Here is a 12,325-nt window from a genome sequence, read left to right on the forward strand (position 1 = left end):
ACCACCGACTAAGAATGAGGAGAACGAAGAGGTTGCCAATCAGAAATGCGACTAAAACTGTGCATGGCCATGTACATTCTATTTCATGTAAAACGTGGTATCTACTGTAGATACCATTGTTTACATGCAGCAGTGCTCATAATAGCAGTTTCGAAATAAATTTTACTCTCGTACCTGGATGTGGACTGCGATCTAGTAGAGAAGCACATACTTTTCTTCTTCCAGATATAAATAACTTCACTTTTGGCTTATTTGCGAAGATGGAGATAAGTGATGATATGATGAAATATGAATAATCACTCATAGAAATCCATGCCCAGGTCGGGATTTGAACCTGGGACCCCTGGCGTTATAGCGCAATTTCTTAACCACTCCGCCACTGGAGCCGGTAATTGTTATCTTGAAGATATAAACTAGGGATGGCCTTTTCGATCTTCGAAATGAAATTTTTCGGTTTTCAAAAAAAAGAAAATCGTTTTTAGTTTTTCGAAAAAAAATCGTTTTTCGTGTATCGAAAAAAAATCCTTATTTTAGGTATAAATTGCTTATTGAATCAAGAATCTAATATTGCCATTGGATGCAATTTGGATAGTCTACATAACACAGCTTTGTATCAAGAGAGGCTTGTGAATCACATTCTGCTTGGCATACGTGTGTGTGTGGAAGTAGATATGTGAATCTGAAAAACCGCTCATATATAAACATTTTTTTATGAATGTTGATCTCCATATAGATATAAGGAAGTTTTTTTTAATCACAAGTTTTTTTTAATCACAAGCATTCAGAACTTATTTTTTAAAAAAATACTAACGTAATAAAATAATGAAATCTACTTTTCTAATGGTGTTCATTTCAGTCATAGACATAGGAAAGCAAATACTTGTTACAACAAGTAGCTCAGGTCAGGGGCGGCCGGTCATAAGGAGGATACGGACGCCGCACTGCCGTGTGCAACCGCAAGTGAACAAACATTACATTAACATTTATATGTTAGCTTTTACATTGTCTGAATTGCAAATATTCCATTGCTTATAGATCGTTGGTTAGTCGGTTCTGTATTCATTCTTCCGCGACAATTGCGAAGTTTGCACGCCACCATGCGGGGGAATACGGAACTTCGAGAGAAATCTGGTGAGGCACCGTCCTCCCACTTTACGAGACGTAGAGCATTCTCAGGTGCAGTCGCCAGGGGTAAAAGGCGAGGGAACTGAGGGAATAACACGTGCGGGATCTCTGGCTGGGAGGACGGAGGGTTTGTCGTCCGAAACCCACCCCCTAGGCAAAACTGGCTCTCTCTCCAGAGAACAGTAAACAATGAAGAGTTGCCAGAAGCAATGAAGTTAACGTAAGAAAGAAAATTACCAACCGTTGAAAAAAATTATTCTGTATTCCATAATCTTATTCATTTATGACAAGAGTAGAGCAATAAATAACGCAATTTCCAAAGAGGAAAGAAAATGTCGCTAACTGAAAAAGTACAGACTCTTGCATGATTTTTGTTATTTATCGTCGCTTTTTGCTACTTTTCGGTAATCACGATGATTAGGATGAGTGATGATGGTATAATGAAATTGATGGAGGGGCACTCACAAAGAACACACATACCCATGCTGGGATTCGAACCCAGGAGCCCTGGCTATGTAATTCGTTATGCTAGCCACAGAAGTCGGCTATAGATTCTTGTTACACGCAAAATTATCGTGTAGCTATATGCATTGTATTTTTTCTGAATTTAGTGCAAAGTACATTTGGTTTACAATGATGTGGAGTACGTCATGTAGATTTAAATACATGTTTTGATTAGCACGTTTGAAAAAATTCCTGATAATGTGACAAAGTTCTCCAATTTCTTTTTAAAGCCGGATGTTAAATAAATTAAAGACTCGTCATCTAAACTCACCAAGAGTCGCTACAGGAACCTGTAAACTTCATGATAGGTTCGGAGTGAAGGACATGGTAATGTAGATTAATATAAGTTGCACAAGATAAAAACCAGACGGTGAACAATTAACATATTTAATATAAACTGGACGTTATGTCCGAAACATTCAAATACATTGAACCATGATATAGCAAGCATTACACACAGAATATATCTGCTTATGATTTATCTTCTTCTGGCCGTGAAGACCAAGCCTTGTAGCCATACGCTTAATACCTGGACCGTATCATCCCTCCAGGTGTCCCATTAAAAAAAAAATCAGGTATGCTGATGACCGTATCGATCTGGTGGGCGGCGAACCCTGGTAGACCTTCTCGGAGATGAGTGAGGTGTGCTAGGACCTGGTCCTGGGTATCCGGCTCTGCCTGGGGTAGGTTCTGGTACTGTTCCACCGGGATTTGTTGAATTTCTATTTGGTATCGTAACGTTGAAGTCGTCGTCATCTGCAGTGTCACGTGAAACACGTCTCTTCAACCACCTGGGATGTACCACTCGTTTGATTCCATCTTCCAACATTATCTCGTAGAGGATACTATCCCCAATTCGACGAATGACAACTCCTGGGATGTAATTTGGAGTACCGTGCTTAGGTGATTGAACCCAAACTGCTGAGTTGATGGCGAAAGTACCATATCTCGATGAAGAATCGTTCTGAAACTTTGCTGACTTCCTCGGCTTGAACGGAGATTCACTCGAGAGAGGTAGATTGTTTGGTTCCCACCAAAATCTGGGTCGGTGTTTCAAGACCGAAAGTGCTGGCAGGCTTCCTTTTCCACCCAGTCGCGTGTTCCGAAGGATGAAAAGAAGGTTGGCGATCCCCATATCAAGTTCAAGCGTGCTCAGATTGGGTTTGTCAGTTATAAGCTTGACAAGAGCGGTTTTGACAGTACGAACGTATCGTTCGGCTAAGCCGTTGCTAGGGCTGTGATAAGGCGGCGAAGTAACATGTTTGATGCCATTCTTAAGGCAGAAGTTACGAAATTCGAGAGAAGTGAACGTTGGGCCGTTGTCGGATACGATAGTATTTGGTATCCCTAGCGTGGCGCAAGATTGCATAAGCCAGCGGATCGTTTCCTTTGTGTAGTTGCCGCATTGGGAGTGAGGATTTTGCTTGGTAGCAGTTGAGTTCTGAGGTTGATTGCGGCTGTTCTGCTTCATTTCTCCCGGGCGTGAACTCGTCGAAGGGTCTGTGTGGCGATCTGGATTCATCCGCGTCAAATTTCTTGAGCTGGTGGCAAAAGTCACAGAATCTGTATTGTACTTATTTGAGAATAATTTAACTTCTCGTTCTAATAACTCACAATGTAAAGCAATTTCTTGACATTTAGCAAAGGAAAGATCACTTTCAGATAATAATCTTTTCCGAGCAGAATCTGAATGTATACCAACGATGAATTGTTCAACAAGTGCCTCATCTAAATACTGCTCATACACACACTTGGCTGCTTGTTGTTTGATTCTCACTACGAATTGAGCAATTGATTCTCCTTGAGACTGAAAACATTTTCGAAACTTGAACCTTTCTGCAAACTTGTTTGTTTTGGGCCTGAAGTGCTGAACCATTTTGTCATAAATGATAGCATATGTTAGATTATATGGCATTTCAGGAGCCGTAATATTGCGAAGTACTTGGAAAGCCTTAGCACCAATGACTGCTAATAGAACTGCTGCTTTTCTTTCATTTGCCACATTCTGGGCAAGGCAGAGTTGATCAAAACGCATGAAATAACTCTCGATATCTTCATTTTCTTCAGCAAATTCGCTGAATGTAATGTTGAGAGCCATGTTGTTGAAACGTCAAATTATGTTAACTGATGGAAATAACTGGAAAATATAAAAGTTACGATGTGTAACTGAAACTTGTTTTTGCTTAAGCGTGAACAATGTTAGCAAATTGAATGTTACCTGTAAAACACCGTCTTGTTGATTTGCTACATGAAATCGTACTTGCCACTATCCCGTGCCGATAAAGTCATAAAGTCATCCTGACGATACGATTAGAATCCTTCAAATTTTCTATTCACTGTCCGCAGCGCCAAGTTGATAGGTTCGGAGTGAAGGACATGGTAATGTAGATTAATATAAGTTGCACAAGATAAAAACCAGACGGTGAACAATTAACATATTTAATATAAACTGGACGTTATGTCCGAAACATTCAAATACATTGAACCATGATATAGCAAGCATTACACACAGAATATATCTGCTTATGATTTATCTTCTTCTGGCCGTGAAGACCAAGCCTTGTAGCCATACGCTTAATACCTGGACCGTATCACTTCAAATTTCTTAAAATTTAGCAAAATTGTCTGGCAACCCCGAAGCAATAAAACGACTCTTCGTTTTCCATGGAAAAGTGAAGTGAAGCTTTTTCGGTAGTTGTGCATTTGTCGCGATGAACAGTGTGGAGAAATTGTTTTGCGAAGTTTTTCTACCAGATGGAAAAATAAACAAAAAATCTAGTCCAAATTTGAATCTAGAACAAGTGTCAAAGAAGGGAGGTCGTGAGTTCACTTGCAAATTTTGCGTTGAAGGACAGAAGGATAAATTTCAGTTACAAGCATGTCTGAAGACTTCTGGTAAGTTTGAAGTTTTTACTTTAGAGCTTCTGGTAAAGCAGATATCACCTTTCCAGTGAGATATTTATTTTGGTGCCCTATTTCACATATCAATTAGTCATGTTGGACAGGAGACATTTTCTGTGTAACTTTTTACTAGAAATTTTCACTATCAATTCACGTAAATATTCGTCATTGTGCTTATCAAGTTGTGTAAAAATTAATATCCCTTCTTCTGAATTTTCCCCTCTGTTAAACGACTAAATCTCTTCGAATTCTATTTCTTCTTCCATCTTCTTTGCATTACTGTTAAATAATTATTAATTTAAAACGTGTAAAACATGATATTCTGAAAACACGAATGTATCAATTTCTTATCATGTTGGCTGTTATACGAAATTCATTATTTAAACTCTCATTACTAGTAGAGCAAATTTGTGCCGGCCCCCATGGCGGAGTGGTTAGCACATCGCGCTACGATGCCAGGGATCCCGTGTTCGAATCCCGGCCTGGGCATGGATTTTGTGAGTGTCCATTCATCAATTTCATCATATCACTTATCCCTCCCCATCTTCGCAAATTAGCCAAATGTGGCACAAAAGGCGAAGTAAAATAAAGCAAATCAATAGAGCAAATTTGTGAGCTATCGCCCCTCCACTTTGGATCACCACGAGCCGCTACTGGCTCAGGTTATTGTTTAATGAATAAAATTATTATTATTGAAGGCTTTCATTTTTGTGTTATAAATTGTTATGGTTGCTATAAAAAGTCTAATGTCAAAATATTATTATTGAACTGACATCTCAAGTTAGCTTGAATAAAGCGGTATCTGATCACTTGTTTTGATAATATCGTTGCATGTAAAGCATGGTAACTACAACAATTCCTTGAACAACCCCCAAACAAATCACATGTATCACCACCGAAAAAAATAATTCTGATGAAATATCATGTTTGTATGATAGTAAGTGAATACAAGTGAATCATATTTCTTGTAAATAATTTAGAAATTATTTTAATTTGTAAATCAGATTTTTTTGAAACATCAACTTTCAATATCTCGAAACCTGCATTTTGTCACTTACCATGTTTTACACCTGAGCCCTTCAATTGTTATTTCAACTGGTAACGTGTCAGCACAACAATCTAGCCAAATACCACAAATAAAATTGGTATTCCATTCTAAAGCTGGATTAGCATAAAATGCCATTTTGTTTCAGTCATGTTCTTAGTATGTAATTTCAGTTATCTTTGTTTCTTATTTGTGTGTTTGCATTTTCTGTAAAAATTCTGAATCTATTTAAGCATGTTTCTCTTGTACTTCCCAGCGATGCAGAAAAATTTGTAGAAACTTCTAACAAATTGGCACAGTTGGCATTGCAGCTACAGGATCTAGAACTCTGTGTGGACAGCTTGAAACAACAAGAGGATGTTGTTGGAAGAGACAAGGAGAAATCTACAGCCCTCTGGGAGAAGATCTACTCTATTCTTTCACAAGTTCAGGATTTGCCTCCAAAACATGCATCCTTGGTGAGCTAGTATTCATCGTTGCACAGAATGTATAAAAATATTCATGGCGAACTGTCTTTCTATGCATCCATATGATTTTGCACTTAAAGTTCTCTATGAAAATGTATCACTTTATTTTTTTAACTATCTGATTGTTCCATGCATATTAACCTTTAAATGCCAGCTGGCCTCGTTTGGTGGAATTCACACCTAGCAGCGTGAAAACAGTAGCTTTTTTGTGCAATTCCAATGCCGCATGGTGAAGAAGATTTATATCTTTCCCCCTGTCATTGTTCAAACAGGTAAAAGACATACCTCTTTTCCTCAGGACTCTATTAATAAATCCCTCCTGAAACCAGTGGAACAGCCATACTGTACCCAGATTTCAAACAGCCTCATAGGATGGTATGCTAACTACTCCACTAGCATAATCTAGTGGGTAGCACAAGAGAGGTCTACCTATTAAAATAAATTATTTTTTAATTCATATATTTTGTAGTTTTGCCACAGGAGCTGTTCATAAACTGCGTAAGTACAATTTCCATGCAAGTTTTTGAAATCAGGGGTGAATTGAAATCAGTCCAAATTCTAATAATGACCCTTTCAAAATAACGACCCTTTTCCCAGGAACGGTGAAAGGTTGTAGAATCAAGGGTTGACTGTATATGTAATAAATAATATTCTATTCTATTCTAAATTGCTTTATCATAACCCTTATTACTAAATATTAATTCATTTCCAGTTGGTGGAATCAATGGCAAATATAGTAAATGATTCTACAACTCAGTTTAATGAGGAAAACTTCAAGAAATACCTGAAGCTCCTTTACAAACACAGGAAGTACGACACACTACTAGAAGAAGCAAGGAGAATGCACTCCTTGTTTCCGAAGCTGGTCTATCCATTGGAATGGATCTGTAAAGTTTACAATGAATCTGTTCTGGATAAGTCTAGAGACATGGACATCTTTGAAGACAAGATAGAGGATTATTACAATAAGCTCCTGGCTCTAAATGAAAACTCTAGCATGGCTGCATTAGCCAAAGGTTCCCAGTTGTACAAAAGGAAACTTATTGTGGAAGCTAGAGATGCTTTAATGGAAGGTATGTATACTCTCTGGTGTTGGATATTGACAAGCATGACAATTCATCTCCCATGATGCAATTGTCACAGATGTTAGTAGTCTTTGCCATTTCAGTTAGAACTTGCAAAGCACTGTTTCCATGTTGCTTAGTTTAACTTTGTAGGAACCATGTGATTTTTAGCTGTGTTTACATGTGGCATGCATGTAACCGGTGTTACCAGAGGTAACAGCAAAATGTGAAGAATTAAAAAAAAAAGTTATTTAAATGAAATGACAACATTGTTAAATATGTTAACCAACAGTGTTGCCATCAAGTAGTTATTGCATAGGACTTTCTTTTCTGCAGCCAACAGAAGTGCAGAAGGAGGCCGTTCTGCTACCCTGAAGAGGTAACAAGAGGAGAGGTTGTCAATGCAAAGGAAGAGTGGGAGAAGGCTTTGGGGCAAAGTGTGTTACGGGGTTATTCATATGCCTGTTAAGGGGCCCAGTTACTGGTCAGGCCATGCTGGATCTGGCCAGTGTTGTCAAATTGGATTGACAGAAAAGAACTAAATCCCACCTAAAATGGGGATTTCTGTGAAGCAACTAGAGGTAGACTGCAAAGCCAAGGCTGGTTTTAACTACAGCTGAGACCAGTTAGGTAATAGATGAAAAGATAGTTCCTTGGTGCGATTCGTGATTTGGATAAACCTTGCTCCAAAATACTAAGTTGGCAACAGTGGTACGTACAGCTGGGCTTCCTTTCCATTTTGACTGACGCTGGAGGAGCAGAGTTCTGTCATCTGCTCACCACACAAATGTCAAACTGACCCAAGAAAATTGTGGGTCTTCTTTTTCCCCTTTGCACCTCATTGCAAAGAAACCAAGACAGATGAAGAATTGACAAGGGTCCACCACTATTCATTGGATTTTCACAGTAACTGTTTCATGAGTGGTAGTTCTTTCTAGGAGTGTTTGTGGCTTAATCACTGTGCGGATTGCAAAGAGAAGAACGAAATGAACAAAAATCTATATCGAAGACATGTTTTTTCCTGGGGAAAGGGGGGGGGGGGTGATGTCTAACAGGCATAATTGTCATACTGATGGCTGATAACACTTTTGAAAAAGTCACGCCACACCACTGGTGTTTTGAATGCAACAACATGAAACTTGAAAATATTGTTATTATTTTGCATTTTTTTACCTTATTTGGGTTACTCGTAATTTTCAGTACTATTTGCAGTTCTTTATTGCATTTTTCATATATTTTTCAGGTTTCTTTTTCTTCATAGTTATTTCATGTATTTTAGTCATGTTTATTTCTCCTAATATTCTATGTTGGAAATGGCAGGCATATTAGCACCTGGTTACATACATAACATCAGATATCAAAGACTTAAGATAGCGGGTAGCTGTAGATAAAAAGTACAGTAGCATGGTAATTGTTTCTTTTCCCTTCACTTTAGTAGTCTAAACCTCCAAATATCCAGGTGTGGAAAATTCAGTTACTTTCACTGTTACTTTTGTCATTTATTAAATTTTCAGGTGTACATTTCAATATCATAAGTAATTTTAATCTCAGTTTAAAGTTGTTTTTTTTTTTATATATTCAGGGAGAACTTTTAGGCTCTCATCTTGTGAGCCCTAATGATGAGTGTAGACTAACAATATGGAGGTTTCAGGTATTTTGTAAATTAGGTTCTGAAATGTTTTTGCATATGATGAATATTGGGTTTATAATGCAGAGCCTGTTGAGTGAAGATTCCAGGTTTGAGCCCTGGGCTGGACATCAATATTCCTTTTTGAGTGTGTCTTCATCCTTCATCCTTGTCTCTGCATTTCCCAGAAAGTAGCAGAATAGCAAAAATTTTTAAAAAATAAAGAAAGTACTTATTCATGAAGCAATGTAAAAAATGTGAAGGATGCTACATCTGCATTGCACCTGTAATTACCCGTAAATGATAGGACCCCGAGAGCTACTTCAAATAGAAAAATCAGTGCACTTAAAAATTAACATATTTCTTCATCTTAACAGCTGTTCGATCCATGCCAACTTCATACTATGCATGGTCACTGTTAACAGTGTGCCACATCTCCTTGCACAATTATTGTGACGCTGAGTACTCTGCATTGGAAGGTCTCAAACATGTTCAGCAGCTGAAAGCTGATGATGAAAGACGAAGTCATTTGGAAGATATTTTGAATTCTAGTCTGATGAAAGCTTTATGCCTGCAGGAGACAGAAGAAAAGTTAAATGAAGGCATTAATCTGTGTAAGAAGGTAAATCTAGCATGTTTCTCAATTTTTCAGTAATGTAGAAAAAGTAATAATATTGTGATTTTTTGATGCAAGAAACTATTTTGCGTCTTGAAGTAGAAAATGTATAGTATTCATTACTTAAATTCAGAAATATATACTTTGGAATGTAGCTGCAAATGCAAATATATGGGACAGATTAAATGCCCTGTAAAATATTTAAAAAAATGAAATATTGTATATCTATTAAGAAAAGACAGAAATGTAAGAAAAGACAGAAATGATCAAGTTTTCCAGAGCATTCAGTAGAAACCCAAAACATTTATTCTTGTGAAAACATGAAATCGACTGCCAATACTAATAATAAACTAGAGAGAAATGCAACACAATGCATTAAAACTATACAAACAAAAGAAATTTAAATGCAATGAATTTTGAAACTTTATTTCATTGGTTGTAAGGGGTGACCATTTCAGAAGTCACCCAAGTGTCAACCTTACTTCGAAGTATTACCCCTTGGGCTGCATTCTTGCAGGCATTAGAAACTCCGGCACCTGGACACACAGCCGATATAATCTAGGTGCTGTGTGTTGTCCTGTGTTATATCCTTATGTGTGCCGAGTGCCCCTTTACAGCCTCAGCTTGTAGTATAGATGTGGAAATTTTAGTCCTCAGAAATATTATTGCATTTAGTCTTGGTAAGAAGTTTGTCCCCCTCATAATGTGTTTTAATTGAGATGGTTTGTTTTAAGACCTATCCTTTCATTGTTATCAATAAGGAGCTTGTCCCCGTATAATCACAAGTCATGATGGGAACAAGGGAACAATAGTTTTAAGCGCTGAGTCACCCAACATTTTAATTTCAAATTATCAATTATTTCACCTGGGTGCCAACAGTGAATGTACAATAAGACAATAATAACATCTAGTGATAAGTGATAAAAATTTTATGTCAAAACCGAAAACCTAGCAGCTACGATATATTGTGTTTTGCCAACAACAAAGAATTAATGATCTTGGAACTAATTCAACAAATTATGTAATATCCATGGTCCTTGGTTTTTCTCCCAAATCTATGGAGTTTGATGATACAAACAAGAAGTTTATAAAATGTTGCCTCCTGTAAAAACAAGGAATGTGGTGTTAATGATATTACATAATGAATAAATAATTTTAAAATGTTATTTTATTTTATCGCAAGAGCTGTGTTGGATGTTTTGTTTTTGTTAAGGGTTGTCCTCATATAATGTGGGATTTGAATGGCCAAAGGGTTTACAAGCCCATAATAAATAAAATTAAATTGCATGCAATCGCAGCTAAGTCTGGTATGAAGACCAACTTTCAACTGTTCTGGAAATCCTAGGAAAGTCAGGTAAATCAATTAGTACATGTGAAAACTTCATGGAAAAATAAGGGAATCTTGAAAATATATCCAAAAAGTCATGGAAAGTAGTGTTTTTGTGTCCTTGCCAGGATTTGGGAATGAAAAATCCATTTCATTGTGGGAGGTAATCTATGTAAAAAATGTTTCTATAGTTTACTTTGTTCATGTTGAAGAAAGTTGAATAAATTTTATTCAATCAGTTTAACTCAAAACTTGGTTATTACCATGTTAAAGCGTCACAGAATGGTCTGGAAATCTATTTTAAAATTGTTTGGAAAAGTCAGGGAATTTGTTTTTCCAAAGTAAGTGGTTACATGCTCAGTTTGAATTGATTGCTTTATTTACTTTCTTTCCAGGCTCTTAAAGGGAACAACAATAATGACGATATACTCGTCCACATGGCTAGAGCGATGATAGGGCTAGGAAAATCTGAAGATACCTTAAAAGTATTAAATGCTCTAACAAACCACGATAACCACAAGTCTGTTGTGCTGCTACTGAAGGGGTTCCTCCTGAAGAAGGAAGGAAAGACAGATGAAGCTCTCAATCTTATCCACTCTGCAGTTTCCACTGATGCAAATTCCGCCGAATTGTGGTTTGAGCTTGGAAAGTTGCAGTGGCACACACAGAGGCACAATGAGAGCTTGATGTCCTTTCTTAAGGTGTGTTTGTGTGTATGATTACATACGTACGTATATTTCTCACCTTGAGAATAGTTTATTTGCAACTACTGTTTATTATGTCATATTAATTTACAACTGCCAGGTTAGTGATAAGTTGACTAGGGTGCAGATTTTAGCCTACTTGCTTTTTTTGTTCCTTTGCATTAAAACTTAATCTTCAGTGTTTTAAGGCTGTGGTAATCTAGTCGATAGGGTGAAAAAATTATATTGCGCTGGAGACCCAGGTTTGATTCCCGGTGTGAGCAATCTAAGATTGGAGTTTCCCCAGCCTCATCCCTGCATAAAGTGGTTCTGTGGCTCACCCAACCTTAAATTAACGTGTACCTTGGGGCAACCCTGCAGGAATATGGTGCTGATCACATTACCTCCAAAATGGCTGACTTCGAGAATGTATGGGGCCCTACTCGCACATCTCCTAAATGTGCTTTCATAGCATAGTGCTATATGCACAGGGGACTTCACCTTTACCTTACCTTTAATGTTTTAAATCTGTTTCATGTTGTTTGTAACCTGATAATGCATGTTAAGAGATTTAGTGCCTATTTTACATAATCTTGCCTAAAAGTCCCTTTTCAGTTCTTTTTGCATATTCCACATTCTTTCCCTACTTTGACCGTCTCCACACTATGCTGTAGAAGGTAATATCTTGTAATATCCCTTCATTAATTTCAGCTTCTCACCATCTGTCATCATCGTCATAGTTAGCCAAGAATAACAGAGAAGCAGCACAAAAATAACAAAAGAGAATGTAAAAAATTGAAGTTAGTAAGATTGCAACTAAGTAAATTAATAACAAGTTCATGTTCACTACCTCTTTTTTATTTTATAGTGTCTTTTAAGTTAATATTTTTGTCTTTGGTGCCTATTTGCCTGCCTGTTTTACTTACATGAAAGTTAAACAACAATTTTGTGAAAAGATCCATTCCC

The 12,325-nt window shown here is 37.3% G+C and overlaps 1 protein-coding gene across 1 annotated transcript in view; it reads left to right on the forward strand.

Annotated features, from left to right (window-relative positions):
* LOC146002418 (tetratricopeptide repeat protein 37) overlaps positions 1-12,325 on the forward strand; it is a 54,354-nt gene that overhangs the window by 12,357 nt on the left and 29,672 nt on the right. The window contains exons 4-7 of the mRNA XM_083140243.1: positions 5,832-6,033; positions 6,755-7,115; positions 9,111-9,355; positions 11,072-11,377. Coding sequence (XP_082996369.1) covers positions 5,832-6,033; positions 6,755-7,115; positions 9,111-9,355; positions 11,072-11,377 — 1,114 coding nt within the window. The remainder of the gene's footprint in view (positions 1-5,831; positions 6,034-6,754; positions 7,116-9,110; positions 9,356-11,071; positions 11,378-12,325) is intronic.

Source organism: Lepisma saccharinum, chromosome 1 (genome assembly GCF_977018435.1).
Source record: "Lepisma saccharinum chromosome 1, izLepSacc3.1, whole genome shotgun sequence".
Taxonomy (NCBI): Eukaryota; Metazoa; Arthropoda; class Insecta; order Zygentoma; family Lepismatidae; genus Lepisma; species Lepisma saccharinum.